Source organism: Mixophyes fleayi, chromosome 3, assembly GCF_038048845.1.
Source record: "Mixophyes fleayi isolate aMixFle1 chromosome 3, aMixFle1.hap1, whole genome shotgun sequence".
NCBI classification, from domain to species: Eukaryota; Metazoa; Chordata; class Amphibia; order Anura; family Limnodynastidae; genus Mixophyes; species Mixophyes fleayi.
Genome location: NC_134404.1, coordinates 287712316 through 287732812, shown reverse-complemented (window position 1 = coordinate 287732812; position 20497 = coordinate 287712316). Strand labels below are relative to the sequence as shown.

General features: G+C 39.2%; 1 protein-coding gene across 1 annotated transcript; it reads left to right on the top strand.

The window, feature by feature from the left end:
• The first annotated feature begins 942 nt into the window (after window positions 1-942).
• On the top strand, window positions 943-19475 carry LOC142144643 (nephrocystin-1-like). The gene is made up of 6 exons (XM_075203740.1): window positions 943-1372; window positions 1901-2000; window positions 5198-5310; window positions 10093-10166; window positions 15163-15207; window positions 18980-19475. Exons 2-6 carry the CDS (start codon window positions 1924-1926, stop codon window positions 19256-19258), a joined length of 588 nt encoding a protein of 195 aa, XP_075059841.1. The 5' UTR covers window positions 943-1372; window positions 1901-1923; the 3' UTR covers window positions 19259-19475.
• Window positions 19476-20497: the final 1022 nt, after the last annotated feature.

The following is a 20497-nucleotide window of genomic DNA, read 5'->3' as shown; positions in this document are numbered from 1 at the left end:
TTCCATATAAGATGAGACAGTCACCTATTACAACAACCCCAAACACCATTTGGCTGGTTATCCCAAATGAGTACCAGTCCCACGGCCAAAGCCCTGCCTATTATGCATATAAGTGCGGTGACAGCTAGTGTTATTTCTATTTTTACCCTGATTGAAACTCAATCCTAGATCTGCAATGTAATCTGTTCATATCGACATTTAAATGTAGCAAACGATTACTGGGGAACGCCAGACGCTTACTGGTTCCACTTCTGGGTTGTGCCGTCATACATGACGTCAATTACCCGTCGTACATTTAACTCGGTATAGCTTTATCAAGGTTTTTTAATATATAGACAGACAAAGGAAGATAAAGAAAGTCTATTGTAGTATACAATGGTGTTAACAGCATTATTTATTAATTCAGAACACAACTGGCATCCAAGGAAATGCAATAGATGTACTATTTACCTGTTCTACGTAATAACAGTTTTAAAGGAGCATTCCACATTCAGATGCCTTTCATTTATTGACTCGTCCTTACCCTCCTGCATCTTTTATTACCTGTGTCCTTGTGTAATTAGTATCTATGCCTTTTATATGATGAGGTATAGTTATTTTCTTTATTACCCTAGGATACCATAAAATGTTATTGCTTTTGTTATACAATTGTATCCAGGGCAGAGAGAAGGAGCTGTGCTGTATGAGATGTGCTGGGCTGCCTACTGAGATGGCGACATGGCTACAAATAAATGAAGGAGGCTATGAAAATAAAGTAATGCATATAGTAAATGCTGCAAGTGGACATATACAAGGCAATAAATAGGTCCTAACGAGGTGGACAGACTCTTTATGGTGTAGTGACAGTTTATAACTGAGCCTGAAACAACACATATGCATGAAATCTAATTCATTTATATGATCATGACATACGAGTGAGGCAAAACATTGTAAATAGCTAACTACTCCGATGTATAGAAAACTTATTTGGTAACTCTCACCTTTTCAGGCTCCTTTGCTAAATGTACAATAAATGACTAATATGCTATTTAGTAACTTAAACTAATCTCATTTCTGTTTTATGAGTGCATAAAATCTGTTTAACCATCATGTAATTAGTGGAGTTTGATCATCAAATAAAACAAAATATTATTTGCATAATGACATAGTGTAATACATAACTTTCACATGAACGGTGTTATACATAACCTTCATATGAACAATTGATGCTGTATTTCCACAATACTGTGCTCTCTACACAATTATATATATTTTTTTTAATGAATTATATGGACAAGGTAAATTTTCTGTTTTAGGACATACGAACTGACATTAAATGGTGGCACTCCCTATGAACGTGGTGTTGAAGTGGATCCATCTATATCGAGACGTGGTATGTACTGAAGAAAATCAGCAGGATTCTTTACTGATATAGTATATCTATTGCATAATAGAAAAGATTTATGAAAACAATATACAGAAGAACTTCATGCACATGTTGTATAATAATTACATTTATAACCTTCCTTTGTGATAATATGCCTGGAAGCACACTATCACATGACCCTCCCAAGGGAATAATTATAAGGTAGTAGACAAGTCCTCTGTTGCAATAACAAGCCATTCCTATAATTCTGTATCACCAGAGATTTGTGGACCAGACTCTAGTGTATTACAAATGATTTATTGTTTTAGTCCTTAAATAAAAAAAATAAAAAAATCCAGAGCAACACAGCAATGACATTTCACATAAAATCAGATCCTACACCAAGCTGTATACAACAGCAAAAGTGCTCATATATACAGTATAGTAAACATATGTAAATAAATGTGGTTTACTTGAATGCAGCTAGAATACTATTCTGTATGTGTTATTAGCTTCTACTTTAGTGGATAAAACAGTGGTTGTTTTATTCTGTAGCAAACAGTGGAGTCTTTCACAACATGATGACGCAGAGAAGACAACCCCGACTTCTAGTGAAACTTAGATCTCTGAATAGAAGAAGAAGAGACATGTTAAAGTAGGTGCACGTTATTGATTGTTGCTATAAATTTATGTCTGCACATACTGCAACATTGTACCTGTTATCAGCTTTAAATGATACAAATACTGGCTAGAATCACAGTGTGAATTGCTTTAACAAATTGCTATCCTTATGTCCATGTACCTGAGAAAATCAGTATAAAACTGAACTAAAAATTGTAAGCACTATCTACTATATAAATGTCTAGTGGCGTGTGTGGAAAATAAAAAAAACAAGCTGCAGCGCCACCTGCTGGGCAGAGTTATACACTGACCTATATATTTCTTGAAGGAGAAGTGACAGTTGGGAGTGGTTGGTGGTTGCCGGGGGTGACAGTGGGGAGTTTTTAACACCTTAAGTAGCTTGATTTGACTAGAATGCATGAGTATCATGCACGGGTTAACTGACCTACTAAATTCTTAATGTGTGTGGAAAAAGAAACTCAAAAAGGGCTGAAATTTGGTATACTGACATTATTGACGAGTTGAGGGGTCAAACTCATTTTCGTGAGGTAATTTTACCTCATGAACACACATGTGTACAGTGGCGGATCCAGAGGGGTGCGATCGGGGCAATCAATGCATGACAAGAACCTTTTTAACACCTTAAGTAGCTTGATTTGACTAGAATGCATGAGTATCATGCACGGGTTAACTTGTATTATTATATTAAAATAAAATGTATGAATAAAACTAAGTAAATAATATAAGATATTTTTTTATTTTTTATTTAAACAACATTATTTTTTTCCATTGTTGCATTTCAAAGTGTAGCTATTCCCATGTGGTACGTTTCAAGATTGCATCACGGATACCCACACATTTTTTGATTCTGCGCTGCAGTTGTCTTAGTTAAAAAAGTGCAGCTGTCCGAGGGCTTTTTCCTGACATCCATTCTCAAGGGCCTCTAATATACCATGCATTGTAAATTGATGATTGTCAATCCACTGCTATCATGGAATACCATTGCCATACAGAGGTGTACTTGTTCTGAAACAATGTTTAGGTAGATGGTACATGTCAAAGTAACATCCACATGAATGCCAGGACCCAAGGTTTCCCAGCAGAACATTGCCCAGAGCATCACACTGCCTCCGCGGCTCGCCTTCTTCCCATTGTGCATCCTGGTGCCATCTCTTCCCCAGGTATACGATGAGCATGCACCTGGCCGTCCTCGTGATGTAAAACGTGATTCATCATACCAGGCCACCTTCTTCCATTGCTCCATGGTCCAGTCCTGATGCTCACGTGCCCATTGTAGGCACTTTCGTTGGTTAACAGGGGTCAGCATTGCCACTCTGATTGGTCTGTGGCTGTGCAGCAAGCTGAGATGCACTGTGTGTTCTATCACATTTCTATGATAGCCAGCATTCATTTTTTCAGCACTATGTGCTATAGTTGCTCTTCTGTTAGATTGGACTAGACGGACTAGCCTTCGCTTTCCACACATCAGTGAGCCTAAGACGCCCATGAACCTATCATCTGTTCACCTGTTGTCCTTCCTTGGACCACTTTTGGTAGACACTAACACCCCTCAAGACCTTTTATTTTGGAGCTGCTCTGACCCAGTCGTCTAGCCATCATAATTTGGCCCCTTATAAAGTCGCTCAGATTCTTCTGCTTGCCCATATTACCTGCTTCCAACACATCAAAATATATATAATACATATATACTCTAAATATATATACTACTACATGCGCAGCTTAGAGGGAATGAATGTGTTGTCCCCTCTTGCTGCTATTGGTCCATGGCAATCACTCTCCCCTGCCTGTAAAACAACTAAACTGTGGACAGAGCCCCAACAACCCCCACCTAATCACCACTGCTTCCCTTTAAATACCCCTGCCCATGGCTTGACTTCGCACATTATTAGGTTGATAATTTGAACGTAGACAGTATTAATAGGTTGACAATTTAAATCTAGACAGTATTATTAGGTCGACAGTTCAAATGTAGACAGTATTATTAGGTTGACAATAATATTCCTAACCATATAATACTGTCTACATTTGAATTGTCTGCCTAATAATACTGTCTACAATTTAGTTGTCGACCTAACAATATTGTCTACCATGTGAATTGTCGACATTTCAATAGTCGACCTAATGTTGTCCACTTTTTGAATGTCGACCATATGGATGTCTAGCCGTCATCCGCAGATCATCCAATTTGGCTGGGCTTCAATTCATTTGAGATTCATTTTGTGTAACCCTAAATCATGTGGACACAGTCTATTTGAGCTACATTAATTTTGGTACCAAATATAAATCCATAACCCCAGTTCCCAGCTAAACACTTAATCCCAGTCCCAAATCCCTAAAATGTAACCCCTGACCCTAACCAAATTCCTTAACCCAAGTTCATTATGTGTAACTAAAGTCCCAATCTGTTGCTTGTCTGGTAGCCAAATGAAATGCCCAAATTAACCTGCCATTATCAGAGATTTTGGTAAATCTGGTCGCAATATGTTTGCTTTCGGACTGTGTATTCATCTTCCAATGGCAATAACAGGCTCCAGTGACCGTCAGCCGCATCTCATTTAATTTTTTCACCTACATGTGTTGTCAAGTTCAACAGTAATCCTGTTGCAGAATCAGAAAAGAAAAATGTTGGATTTTTATTATTAATGGTTTTTCACTATTTACACTGTTTATCAAACCTTATTTTCTACTCCTTGATATTCTGTACCTTTTCCTCATTTAAAGCACAAATTATGTAGCAGAAATGATTTTTAGATGCTGGTTGCTTCAGTATATGTCTCACAGGAAAGCCCATCCCAAAATCTAATTTATTGCCTCTTATTTATCTTGTTAAAATGTAGTAAGCTATTGCTGAACGGAAAAAAATGTTGGTTCATAAAATTCCTTTAAACAAAAAGTCATAAAGGTAATTGATAGAAAGTTAACAATATATATGGTATATTGGACCACATACTAAAGGTTATTAGAATTCACCAAATTCTTGCATGACCACAACACACACTGTCAGACTGACATTTGTTACCAGAACTCAGGTAGATGAATAGTAAGATGAACAATAGAGCCTAGTAAAAATTAGAAACGTCTCATTGATTCTCTTTTATTTCTAACATAAAGGATTTTGTAAGAGATACTGTGCATGTTGTGATAATGCTTGTTAGCCTGCACTTTTATCCAGAATACTTTTCTTTGTCTTAAAGATTGTGTTTTTTATAGTCTGCTTCCAGAGACATTGGTCGGCAGCATGTGCCATATTCCCTTGTTGGTGTTCTACCGCCAAATCCTCGGTGATGTTCTTCTGAAAGAGAGAACAAGTATGCAGAACACAGGTACAAATGTGGGTTTATTTTTCCCTTTCTGATCATTTTTATACTCATTTTTGTGGAAAAACATTGTTTTCTCTCGTTATTGTCATAATATTACAGGGCTCAAGATTTTTTTTGTATAAAATGGTGAGTATGTAATAAGTAATCTGTGTACATCTGATAAAGGGTATCTCTGGCCCATTGTACTGGCTCTAACACAATTTTTATTGTTCATAGGTAAAGAGCATTAATTGGTTCAGTCCCTATAATGTTTTGTTATATTAAATACAGGTCACTGCCAAATTCAAACCAACACAAGTAGTGCATTCAGGCTAAAACAATTATAGTTGATTCCCCAGACTGCACTTCTGCAGTTATATTTATACTTTGTATTCAAACCACTTATAATGTAATACATTACTAAGTAATAATGTCCTACAGTTTACATGTTGTGTTTTAGCACTTTACAACAAAAAAAAGTTAGCTGTGGCCCAAAGACAAAAAAGTAGGTACATTGGCTCTGGTGGTGTGCGTTTCTGTGCCTGCGGAAAGAAAATTAGATTGTAAGCTTCATTGGAGGGTGGACTATTGGGTCTGAATAAAGTGTTCTGTACAGCTCTGAGGAATATGTTATTATAAATAAAGATAATAAAAGTCTTCATAATACTGTAATCCATAGATGCACACAAGTTGTTTTTTTTTTCCGCCAGCAGAAAGCAGGACAGATACAAGGGGATCCAGGGTGAGGTGAAGAAATACTACAATAGTATTTGTGTCTTGGGTTCCCGATCTCCCTATGTTTGTCCTGCCCTGCATTGCACCAGGTCTCATTTTAGCTGCAATTCGCTGTGAGGCCGGCATTGTACTGTGGAGCTTAGTCTTGCGAGTCAGACAAAGTCTCATCCGGTGAGACTTAGTTGTTGCCTTTGCCTGGGAGCAGGTTAAGTGCAGAAAATGTAATTTTGCATGACAGACTCATTTACATGAGATAAAGGGTGGAACGGGCACACTAAAACGCTGCAGTGTGTACGAAATTAAAATCATTGCTCACGACAACATGGCTGTAAAAAGTCGCTAAAGGGACGCCCGCTCTTCTCTTTATCGTCCTAAACAAGGCTAGTGTGTATGCAGTCCATGGACCGAGCGATCGGGCCATCGATCGCATGTAAAATCGCTCGGCATAAAAAGTTGGTCGAAATTTCTGTAGTGTGTACCCAGCTTTACAGGGCCTTCCCCATTTTGAGCAGACTTTTCTTCCCCGGAAAAGGACTTGAATTGTCCACAATCTCTAAAGGTCCTATTAAGTCCCAGAGATTGGGGCTCATCCCTATACTTATAATAAGATGCACTTTGCATCCTCTAGGAGCACTTCGACCAATGTAATACACAGCTTCAAAGACACAAAAATACCACATGTAATAAAGATGGTCCCATTGTCCCCTCACACTCATAATTCATTTTACCCATAAACGAAGTTAAACTGAGCAGTAGTTTAGGTTTAGGAGAGAAATAGAAAAGTTGAAATAAATTAAGGGTTTTGGTCCTAAATTGGATGTATATTGGACTTTGTTCCGATGATGTTACTGTTTCCTCCATTGTGAGTGATACGTGATCAGAATCTCATCCTGTGAGACTAAGTTGTTGTCCCGGGAACATCCGCCAGCCTGCAAAATTAGTTGCAATTTTATATTATGGTAGGTAATCCCTAAAATGGTAAGCGTGGGGGGTTGATGCACCTTCAAATGCACTTGGTGGACAAGTTGGCAGACTTGCACACATAAACGAGCATTCTGGACCTACACATTTTGTGTTTCATAAATGACCGTTGTTGTTTTTGTCTTTTCACTGTCTCTTACTGGCTTGAAGTGTTCAGCAAAAAACAGGGACATAAGCTATAAAGTACAGTAATAAAACAGATAAATTAACAATGTAATACTGCACATGTATTAAACATTACAATGAAATTTTAAATTGCAGTGGCTAATTAATTGAACTCCGTATATAGTAAGATATATTCTGAGCAATGGTGTGACCTATTTTATGCAAATCCAGCATTTTGGGGGATGTTTTTATGGACTTTCCTACATCTTATACTGTCTAACAATGAATAAAGAACATTGGACCATGGCAGCAAATACTGCTCACTGTAAAAAGACATAACCCATTATGTTATGCAAAGGTGGGAATGTTTAATCTTTACATTTATTCTATGCGTATTGTTAAAGCCTGTAAATGTTATCCTGACAACTGTACATTTATAATAGGGTTAGACACGTTTCAAGTAGGAATCCCAGAAATATATATCAGCTGTGCTAAGAAATAATTTATAATGATCTCCAGTCACATTAGCTCTTACTCTATCATTAAATAGATTTGTTCACAGCCTTTATCTAGAAGGCTGTAATTATACCAATTAACCTTTTTTTAGGCTAAACAGGTTTGTTGATCTCTTTCTCATAGCAAACTGCTCTTTTCACATTTAGGCATGTTTTCAAATGTAAAATACACTTTTTTCAAGTGTGCTTGTGGACAAAAAATTGTGTATCCCTATGTCCAGATATGCGCTGTGTACCCATCCCTCGGTTGCACCTTTTCCGTCAGTAGAACTGGAACAGGGGTGGGAAGGGTGTTTTAATGTAGGGCAAGTACACTAAAGGAGTGTTTATGTATTTACTCTCTACTCAGAGGCACATACGCCTATCAGGGGGTGTATCTGTTGCACATGCTCTTCCCCAGGAGCAAAGAGCCATGTTTCTGCTGATGATGATCAACAGCACAGACCTTTGCGGTTAAATAAAAATGTGTTAAATAAATGAAAAAGAAATGTGACTACCCTGCAAAATGTGCCCACAGCACCAACTAATAGTCTAGACTCATAGCAGCAGTTGCAGGAGGGATGACCAGCATAATTTCTGCCAACGCTAGCATAATTGGTCAGTAGACCAATGAATGACATTTAATTTTACAACTGAACAAGCAGAAATGCAACTGATGTTCTTTTTGTTGCATAGAAATGTGCTAAATTTTATAGATCATGATGTAGTAAATGTTCCTGATATATAGAGTATATTATGTTCCCATTTAAACTGCTAAAATCAGGGAAGTTGAGGAATAACAGTCCTTGTTCATATTTTACACTTGCAGACTGTTAGACTGACGGTCTGATCACCAACTCACAGAACAAGGTGGCGGAGGTCTTCACCTATAGCAGCCACCTTTCCCTTAGAGCTTAATATGCTCACCGGTACTCAGATGCCCCCAGAACTTAACTCCAGGCGTAGTGTGAGTTGGTAATACAGGCCCGAAGCGGCAGGCCAAGAGGCTGAATAGCAGGCAGCGGATGGTCGGACAGTAGCCGAGGTCAAGGGTCACTAGCAAGCAGAGTAGTCAGTAAACACGCAAAGGGTCATGGTCACAAGCAATGTAGCAGAGCCCAAGGTACAGGCCAAAGGGTCAGGGTCACGGGCAAACAGGCAGAGTCCAAAGTTCAGGCAGAAGGTCACAACAGAAAATCCGGCAGGCAGAGTATCCACAGGACAGGATCCAACAACAGACAGGAGCAGGTCAGCAAACAGGGTCTGAAGCGCTATAACCGGCCTCCCTGCCTTAAATACTTACTTAAAAACTAACCAATCAGAACCTGCCCTCAAGCCACATTCAGGTGCAGGCTAACAAATGGCATAAACTGCTTAACCAGCCCACAGGCTGTGAGGGTCCCTGCACATGCGCCAGGCTACTCAGCTTGCCGGAGCGCATAGAACTAGTTTTCGGCGTCCGGCCGTTGCCCTGGCAATGGTCGGCCCAAACTTCCGGGAAGTGATGCCCCGGTCGTCATAGAGACAGAGGGGCAGTGAGGCGAGGCAGTGCCTGCGGCCGCCGTGGCTCTCTAAGACAGACTATATCTTCTAGGATATATTAAGATATAATTGCTTAAATAAGTGATGTAATCATTTATTTTTACCTCTTTTAATTTCTTATTTCTGTCCTTCTGTTATCATCACCAGCAAGTCTAATCTGTCAACAGTGTTTGGGGTCTTCAATTTAGTTGTTTATCCCTTTATAAATCTTTGGTCTTATTTGGGAAGGTTCCAAAATCTGTCATGTCAAATATTGCTTAACCACATTGTTTTTGTTTTGTCTCTGTTAGACAACTTGTATGTGTTATATTAATGTATTAATTTCTTTTCCCATATCTTTATTTGTTCATTCTTGAACTATGTGAATATGGGTGAGTGCATTCGCCTGTTTAGTTAGGTCTTCTGAGTTTTGGACACAGGAATTTAGTACACGGGAGATAGAAGCGCACATAGGAATCATACTGAGATCCCTAAAATACAGATTAGAAGATATGGACGGGGACGGGAGAAAGTAGCATTTACTGTACAATCTACCTTCCATGTTCTGTGTACAGAGTTAAAATATGTCACTCCCAGGATCAGTGATAGTTATATGAGCTTCCATCCAGCAGTCACAAATTGACACAGAACAGGGGTAAATCAAAATCACCTTTATTGTCATTCCAAATGTAAAGCGTTACGGAATTTGCTTGCGCTATATAAATAAATGTTGATGATGATTTAGTGTTTTGCTGCTAGTAACATTGCTCACATTCATGATTTAAATAACAATACACATAACGGGAAATTGCAAAAATACTGATGCGTGGCTCCACTGAATGTAATCCATGCTGGCATAGACATAAGCATAATATTTACCATTGTGAGCCCTGATACTGAGAGAAATGATTCCTGGATTTTCCACAAATGTCGCTGGTTGCTTAACACAGTACTTTTATTAATATTTCAGATTTGATTTGCAACCCTGTGCTGGCCACATTCCCAAGACTAATGGAGCAGCCTGATATCATGGATGCTTTAAGGGTATGTAAGTAGGAACATAGTGATGAGGAGCTTTACATATTATATGAATGCTGAAGATCTGTGTAACTCAAAATAAGAGGCATCTCAGAGGGGCGCACTTGACACAGTTACTGTACTGCTCTTGCACTGATCTGCCTCCTAAAACACATGGTGTAGCAGTGCAAGATACGTGCAGCAAGTTGTGCACATGCAGACTTATCTAAATCAGGCCCTGTGTGTATACAGTATGTAAAATATACAGGATTTTTTCTTCATTCCAATAACTTCAGTTTGTTGATTTGTGCATGCTTTTTTTTTGCTCCATTTACTTAATACTTTGCTTTATAATTCACGTTTCCTTCTGTGATTTAGTCTTTATAACAGCAGGCATTTGTTTATTGCTGTTGTCTGGGATATTGCACAAGTCCGCTATTTGGATACAATCGTATGCAATGCATAGTGCACAGATCTGTGCTATCCCAGTTGCCTATTCATCGAAAAACAGGGTTCAAAACCTCAGAGGAAAACCAGAAAAATAAAACCGTATATTCAATAACAAGGAGGCAGTGTATAAGTAATGAATGTGCATTACCTGATAGTTAATAACAGGGACATATGTGGGTACAGTGAGAATGTTAGAGAGTTTAGTACTCTGTAATCAAACTATTCTAACCGTCATTTATTTCAATATTTACCTTGATTGTCTTAATATAATTTACTTGTTACTAGAATTATTGTTATTAAAGAGTCCAGCTTCAGTACATTGAGAGATTGAACTGCTAGTTACACTGTAAAAACAAAACAAGGCTTCCGCCTAGCTAATATGGGCAGATTTGTGTTTCGGGAAGGAGTGGGAGTCATGATTATGCTAATATATTCCATCCACCCTGCAAGAGCGATTAGCAGCTCAGATACTGAGATTCAATTAGTAGGACATCCTGAAATATAGATGTTCTTGTATGACTAGTTTGTGGAGTCATAAATACACCAATGATTTATTTATAAAATGACTTACACTGTAATTACGTTTTTGTATTTTCAGTTATGCCTAGTTGATCAGTGCTAAATGTCTTGCTTAGGTAAACCTCTCCACCACCTCGGTATTAGACAAGTTACGACACAATTTAATATTTGTTATGGTATAAATAGATTTGGGTGTTGTATTTGGTGCTGGAATTTAGTATACGGAAGCTGCACAGAAATTTCTCAACTCTTATCAGTTTTTGGTTGGGTTAGAAAGATTGGGGTTTTGGTTTCAGTTTTGGGTGAAGAGGGATGTACAAATTTTATGGTGACAAAGTTTTAGTAACTCTTTAACGTGAAATAAAGGTACACAATTCTTTTTATTTAATAGATAGTAATTGTCTGGGAAATAGGCACACTGGGCAAGGGTAGGAATAAAGAGGGCTAGTTAGTATCGATTCTATGTGGTTTATAGGGCAATCTGAGCATCAAACAAAACCGCAATGCCAAAATATTAGATATATAGTCAGTAGATGGATTTTGAACAGTTATGATAGGTATTCTAACATCCAAAATACATATGGAAATAAAATCCTGTTTAAAGTCCAAAATAATATACAAATAAATCAATCTTACTTAAAACTCCTAAACTTGGAATGGCACCCAGAAGCCCAGTTTCAACCTTTAGTTCAGGCCCCTTCCGATAACTCCAGTGGTTCAATTCAATGCAATGCTCACTGAATTCACAGGTAGTCCTAGGTCAACCATTATATCTGGCAGTTCACTTCAGTTGCCACTGATGCGGTGGAAATGAGGAGTGTGATTTGGTCAAAGAAGAACTGCAGGACACATTGTTACAGAAGCTGTTCTATGTGTTTCCCAAATCAGGTTCCCCACCACTAGTACGGCTACTTGACATGCCTGTGTTAAAGTAGATACAAATTATAGGCATATGCAATGTATACTTGAGGGAGCTGACTCTATTTATTTAGCTATTTTTATTGCACATTTCCAAACCTCGATGGCAATAGACCACTGTATATGTAGCAGCAGTAATACAAAAGAGGAGACTACATACTTTGTTGTAGAAATTGATATTCATGAGTATTACATGAGCCTTAGTAAAGGGTATGGTAACAATGTCTTTCTGTCTATCAGCGAGAGGGAAAGTCTATTAAAAAAGGAATTATATAATTTACATGAGTCAATATATATCAGCTGCATTCACTGACAACAAAATCCTGTTACGATGATGATTATAGTTAACATAATAACAAAGGTGAAGTGGATCAAAATTATAGAACAGTAATATTGGAATAGGGATAAGAAGTCATCTGAAAATGCACTGATCTTTCTATAGTGCATCTGGTACACACTGCAGGTTTTTTAGGAGTATCATGCCAATCACACGATAAACGAATGTTAGTTCTGATATTGCATTAGTGTGTACGCTCCGACGATCATGTTTTATTGTACCAAAGCACATTGTATCATTTAATCTGATTTTATAAACTGACCAAAAATCACTATGAACAATATCGGGCAAATTCTGAAGTGTATATGCGCTCACGACCAGCAGTGTAGGCAGATTTCCCATAGGATTTACAGAGTCACGATCTTTTCAGACGATGGTTATGAAAGATAAAGAGCACAGATCTGAAGGTAAATTGTGTAAAATCGTGTAAGTGTGTACGCATGAATTGGCATGCTGATCAGGGCTCTCAGTCGTTGGTAGAATCATTAACAATATCGCATTGGGAGAAATTTTCTGTAGTGTGTTCCTAGCTTAATATTGTAAATGTCAATTAGTGAGCAGATAACACCAGTTGCTTCGGGTGTTCATCCTACTGACGCATTATAATAATGAATTCAGATGCTTTAGATTGGGTTTCACATAACTCTAAAGTAGTTTGTGATGTGGGTAAAAGTGGGTGGAAATGTGTCTCCAGAATGGACCTGTGCTTGGCACTACCACCGACCACACACAGAGATTTGGACTTCTAGTTTGTTTTTTGTTTTTTTATAATAAATTGGCCCCAGATCACTGCATATGGGTGTATCCCTAAAACAGTTTTGATGACATTCAGTTGGCCAGATGACTGCCATTTGCCAGTGTGTATGTGCATGGTCATTCGGCTGCACTAACAGGGTCCCATTTATTTTGGTTACACAGCTTGAGTGCTGAGCAAAAGCATCCCTTAAATTGGTCAGCAATGTTGTCATATGTAATAAAACAGCAACAGTATATTAGAAAATGTTAAATGCCACCGCACTGACAGTGTCTGGATTCCTCTTATCTAGTATTTATAACTATTCATTTTTAATCTTAACTCTTGAAAAAAGGGGAAAGAACCCCCATTTGCAACTCCTGAATAAGGCAAAATATTTAACATAATAGAATTAGAAGTGAAACAAAAAACTTATGTAGTGGTTTAAAAACAAACTTGTATTCAGCAGTTATCAATAATAAGATAAGTTTATTGAGATGAACAATGAAATTATGCAAATGCCCCCACACTATTAATTCAGCAATATGTGCTACTAGCACTAATCTGGAAGGACAGCAGTATATTTTGCCAATTCCTCATAGATATATACATTGTGAATTCATTAGTCATCTTATGTACTCTGCACCTATGTGTTAACCGCAAGTATAGCTCATAAAGCAGGGGTGGCCAACCAGTCGGATCCTAAGAGCCAAACATTGCCAAAATGTTCAGAATAATAATCAACTCAGCTCTTACCTTGCTGTTGTGTCTGGTGGAGGAGTGTTTAAAGGGTACTTGCAGTCTTTCCACAGTAGCTCATGCTGCTTCTGTATTCACAATCACTGTGGAGGGAACTGTTGAAGTGGGGATAAAAAAAAGTCATAAATAGCCAACATGCCCCTCAGACCTCTTCACATTCCCACCAGACCTCATCATGTGCCCTTACATACACATCAGCCTCTCTACATGCCATGAGATCTACCCACATACATGCCAATTGGCCTCCCCACTTGCCCCATACATGCCAATCAACCTCCCTTCATGCCCCATACATGCCAATCAACCTCCCCACTTGCCCCATATATGCCAATCAGCCTCCCTTCATGCCCCATACATGCCAATCAGCCTCCCCTCATGCCCCATACATGCCAATCAGCCTCCCCTCATGCCCCATACATGCCAAGCAGCCTTCCTACATGCCAGTCAGCCTCCCCACTTGCCCCATACATAACAATCAGCCTCCCCACATTCCTCTAACATGCCAATCAGCACTTCTCACATGCCCAAAACATGCCAATCAGCCTCACCACATGCCGAGCGATCGGACCTTCAGTAAAATCGTTGTAGATAACACGTTGGTAGGAAAATTCTTCAGTGTGTACCTGGCCTTAAAATGTACTTTATAAGAACATAACAATGTGACAAATTTAATTATAGAAAAAACACCTTTGAATTTTCATGAGACAATATATAGCAGCTGTATATTATTTATTTAGCAATAGATCTCAATATACAGCGTGCGTAATCTAATTTTTTTCTGGATTAAAGGCCATTAGATTTGTACCCAGGAGAGGGCACGTATATAGTTTCACAGAGCACATATATAGTTTCACAGAGCAGGTATCTGCTTATGCACCTCTTGCACTAGACTGGAGCTTTGCAACTGAGGGTCAGTACCCCAGATATGTTTATGGAGGCCTGTATTGTCAGGTGTGCAGTGTGTTCTATTGTAAGCCATCTCTTTTGGGTCCCACATTAAGGGCACACTGCCAGGTGAGGGCTGGCAAATTTTAGCTTGGGGACAAGACCCGGCTCAGCAGTCTATTAGGAATATTTTAAAGGGGAAAAAAATGCAAGTGACCCAGCCCAAGGTAGCCCAGTATGAGACTGGCCCGGAGAGCATATTATCCCCTGTCCCCCAGCCCAGCCTGTCCCTGTACACTTCTCCTTTGTCACCATAACATGTATCCCCATTGTAATGCGCTATGTAATACGCTGGTGATCCCTGAATTAAAGTAATGATAATATCACACTATTTTACATTTTATTTTCGTCTTTAATTTCAGAGTGGATGGGCAGAAAAAGAGAACTCTTTGAAGAGGTCAGAAAAGGTAGTAAAAACATCTTATGAAGATACAATGTCTGCTAAAATGAGTCTTTTTTCTATATATGTTAATAAAGCATGTTGCTGTATTAGAATATGTGTGTAAAAGTATTCTACCCTATACAGTGTGCAATTGATATCAGATGTAAGTGATCTAGGGCCTGCTTCATTAAAGATCTTAACTTGAGAAACTTCTTATTTCAGTCTCCTGGACAAAACCATGTTGCAATGCAAGGGGTGCAAATTAGTTTTCTGTTTTGCACATAAGTTAAATTCTGCCTGTTTTTTCATGTAGCACACAAATACTTGATAGCTTATTTGTAGACTGAAATTTAAAGTTGATATTTGTGTGCTACATGAAAAAACAGTTAGTATTTAACTTATGTGCAAAACAGAATACTCATTTGCACCCCTTGCATTGTAACATGGTTTTGTCCAGGAGACTGAACTAAGAAGTTTCTCAAGTTAAGATCCTTAATGAATCAAACCCCTATTTATCAAGACCCTTCCGTTATAAAGATTTTCTGTCATTACTTATCACAGCAATAGAAAATCTTCACTCACCGGAATTTAGCAAACAAACAAAACACAGGCTTGGGCTTCCAGCTCCAGATTCACTGATAAAAAAATAAAGTTATTTTAAAAACAAAAAAAAACTCCCTTATTTTACTAATAATGCATTTTTTCCTGCTAGTACCCCCAGCCATCGCCATCCTGACATGGTGGTAGCAGTCGGACAGTGGCTGTACTTGTACCACCACTGTCCTTGTTAAATAGTCCCCACCAGCACAGAGCTTTGCTGGAAAACTGTAAGAAAATCCTACAGGAACAGCTGACCTTTAGTTTCTTTACCTTTCATTTGAACATGATTTTGAATGTGATTGGTTAACTCTGAACACAGCTATAGCAGTGTGTGTGGATATTAGAGAGGTTCATTGATCCCAGTGTTCTGGTTTTGGATCTGGATTAACTTCGTGTTTTGATTTTAGTTCTAGCAAAACCGCCCTTGCGTGTTTTTGTTTTGCTTTTGGATCCTGAATTTTTTCCAAAATCCCTATTTTTTTGGTGCTAAAATCACATATTTTTGCTTTTCTTTCCCCCTACATTATTATTAACCTCAATAACACTAATTTCAAGTCATTTGCAGTCAATTTTTTTTTTTTTTTAAAACTCTTTATTTGTTACAAGAGGAAACAGCATAGAAAAGAGCAAACAACAAGTAAAAACCAACTGTGTTAAGACAACAAGATGTCTCCTCTTATTTTAAAGTTTTATAGTAGAAGGAAGGGGTAGGAACAGGGCCGGATTAACCCGAGGTCTAACTGGGCTATAGCCCAGGGGCCTCGGGCATCCAGGGGGCCCTTCAAACTCCTCAGCAGCATTATTGATCGGTCGGGGGCGGGGGCGCCCCCGGCCCGATCGATGCTGCTGAGTACTGTCAGTGCAGTCCTCCGTCCCGGCGCGCTGTAGTCTGCTTACTGAGGAGATCTCGCGAGAGTTCATGAACTCTCGCGAGATCTCCTCAGTAAGGAGCTTACAGCGCGCCGGGACGGAGGACTGCACTGACAGGTAAGTGCTTTGGGGGGTCCTCGCGGGGGGTGGGGGGGCGGCGGACGGCTCACATTGGGGGCCTCGCGGGGAATGGAGGGCCCCTTAGCCCAGGGGCCTCCATTCCCTTAATCCGGCCCTGGGTAGGAAAGAGTCAGGAAACAAAACGGGTTAAGGAGGGGGAACGGGGGGGAGGGTTTGGAAGGACAGGCACGTATATCCCCATACCTATTACAAAAGAGGTTGTAAGCAACATATTTACAGAATAACGACCTATAAAATAAATAAGAGAATAAAAAGTAGACGGCAAGATATATGGATCTCTTACCCATGGCGCACGACGACCAACCTGCAGGATCCGGAGACGGCCCAGAGTTTATGTACCATTAGAGGATGAGAGAGCCAAAGGGGGTAAACAGCTACAGCTTTCATGTAGGTACCACGGGGCCCAAACCTTGTCAAAGATGTAGGATTTATCGTGAAGGTAGCATGTAATACTCTCCATGCTTGCGATATGCCAGATGTAGTACCGTAAGGACTGCATAGAGGGAGGGTTAGGATCTTTCCAGTCTTTAGCTATTAGGGATTTGGCAGCAGCTAGTATGTGGGATATCAGCTTGTTGGAAGGGGCGGTCTCATCAGGGATAGGGCGAGAGAGAAGGAACGACCAAGGATCCTTAGTGATCTGTTGTTCAGATACGGAATTAATAAGTGCCAGGACCATGTTCCAATAAAGGATTATACGGGGGCAGGTTCACCATATATGTAGCATCGTGCCTCTCTGGCCACATTCCCGCCAACAGCCCGGAGTAGCAGTGGGAAACATTCTAGACAACCTATCTGGGGTGTAGTACCACCTATAGTACAGCTTGTATGCAGTTTCTTTAATAAGTGTGGATATTGAGCTCTTGGCAATCCCCTCTCTGACCTCCTCCCAACAAGACTCATCCGGAGGGGGTCCCAGATCCCTCTCCCATTCACGTTCATGGCGTCCTGGAGTGTCAAAGGATATCTCTATTAGCCAGTTATAGATCCTCGACACCATCCCTTTGGTGAGTGGGGAATGCAAACACATGTACTGAAAGGGAGTGAGGGGCCTAAGAGTGTCAGAGGCGGGCAAGGACATAGCGAAGTGTCGGACCTGGAAGTACTCAAAGAAAAGCGGGCGAAAAGATTCAAACTTATGCTGAAGATCTGAGATAGAGGCCCAAGTTCCGTTAACCACCAGGTCCGAGACCACACGTATCTCTGCACGTTTCCAGAGTTTAAATTGCTGTGGCTGGCCACCTGGGGGAAAATGCGATTTGCAGTCAATTTTGACCACCTCAAAAGTCACAATATTATTTTCATACACTTTCAAACAAAGACTGCAGATTTAGAAGACTAAGCCTGCCAGACCTATTATTTATATTTCAGCAATGACAATTAGCAATGGAGCTGTTCTGAATGTCACTGGAGACTTTGAAGAACACTACTACCCCTCCTCTTTCTTTTCTACTTATGACACTGCCCAACTGCACTAGAGACTGCCAAGAACTGTGCTACCCCTTCTGTGTCCCTCTGTAAAATGGCGTTGGATCGCCATGGAGGTCGGTACTTATAGAATCCAAAGCTCGCGATATTCGAGGTCCGACAATGTAAAAATGACATTTTGCCTCGTTTTCAATTCCAAGGGCGCGCGAAAGTACTCAGCCGGCTCAGCTCGTTACTCAGATCTGTTAAGTTCGGGTGTTCGGCCCAGTGACTACTCGTTAATCCTCTGGTCACAACCTTGAATGGTTGGAAGCCACAGCCTACTTATCATATTGTGAAAGAACAGTTCCCTTTAGTGTTTGTTATATATTTGTTTTCTAACTATACATTATTAAATCTCAGTGCAATGTCATGCTTCTTGAAAATGTTATTTAATTTTCAAATATATACCAATGCAATATAGCAAATATACCAAAAACATACTAAAACTTACAACTTACCATATTAAAACGTACTAAAGCTTAAAAGAACTTTGTTAACTTGAACATCAAGCAAGTAAAATGAATAAATAAATAAAAAGACAAAAAGGCATGGGAGAATAAGGAACCACGTCTAAAATGTAGGTATATATGAAGAATTCAACATTTTCAAATATATCTGTGTCACAAACATTGTACAGTTATTCTATTTGCGGTACAGTTTGTACATTTCCATTACCAAAAACTTGTTACTTACAAAACCTTTCATTTCTTCCATAGCGAGATAAAGAATTCATGAAGAACACATTCATCCAAGTATATCATGACACAGCTTACCCGCTTCTGGAATCAACATTCCTGCAGACACCTAGATGGGCAGAAGACGAAACTGAAGCCGCACGCTGGAAAGCAATTGCTGATTTCCTAAAGCAAAACCGGGAGAAAGAAGGGGCCCTAAACTTTCTACTGTCATCTGACAGCCTTCACAAGCCATTTGATATATCACAAGTAACATATGACTTCCTTGATGCAGCAAGGACCTCTGTTGTCACAATATAACACCATGGACATAATGTCAAAATGAAGATTTTTTTTCCAAATGTTACCGATCTTGCACTTCACTGTTTGACTCTTTTTATAGAATTGATTATTTATACAGCAACATATTTGTATTTTTTCTTGTATCCTTATCATTGATTAGTTGACTTAATGCTAAAAAGTATTATCATAATTGATTGTTGTTGTTTTGTAATATAATTTCTTACAAAAAGTGTATTGAAATACAAATAAACCATAAAATCATCTTATGAAATATAATACTTTGTTAAAAGCTCAGTCAGTGGTCAGTATAGTGAAGAGATGGGCCAAGGGAAATGATGTAGCAGATATATAACATTAATGTTTTCCTGAGTTGCATGCTACAGTGTGGTTCAAAGCACAGCAATCACAAATCCTGCAACTCTCAACCACATATATACAGTGCCTATAGAAAATCATCATACCCTGTCAAAATCATTACCTTTTGTCACATTACACCATGGGAATTGAAAAAAATTAAATCAAACACTTTCCAGCTGTACATTATAACTCTCAACAACAAAGTGAAAATCACATGTACAAAATTTCTTAACAATTACTATAATTTAATTACTAAAATACCTGGTTTAGATAAGTGGTCATATCCTTAGAGTATTCATCCTACACTTGCTCAGGTACAACTAGTGACCTTCCAGATTACACAACAGTAGCCACCACCAAACATCAATTGTGGTTTTAATTTCTTCACAATAAAACCGGCTGTTTCTTGAGGGTTCCATTCCCGGCATGGTAAGGCTGAAAAAGTGCTTTCAAGTGGACACTGGGTTAAAGTTGTGGAAAGGCACAAATTTGGCAAAGAATACAAAAAGATTTCAAAGGCTTTTACCAACACCTTGCCTAGATTGGGCCGTCCCTCCAAACTGGATGATAGAGCCGGGAGGCTATTGATCAGGGAAGCTACCAAGAGGCCAATGGCAACTTTGAAGGACTTTCAAGTCTTTATGGCTGAGATTGGTCGGTCTATACATGTGACAACTATCTCACAAGCTTTACACAAAGCTGCCCTGTATGGCAGGGTGGCAATAAATAAGCCTCTTCTGAAAAAGTGCCACACAGTCTCTTTGCAAAAAAAACACTTGGAAGATTCTGATGCCATGTAACAAAAGGTTGTGTGGTCAGATGAGACCAAGATAGAAGTTTTTGGACTGAACTCCAAGCACTATGGCGCAAACCAAAGCACACCACCCAAAACACACCATA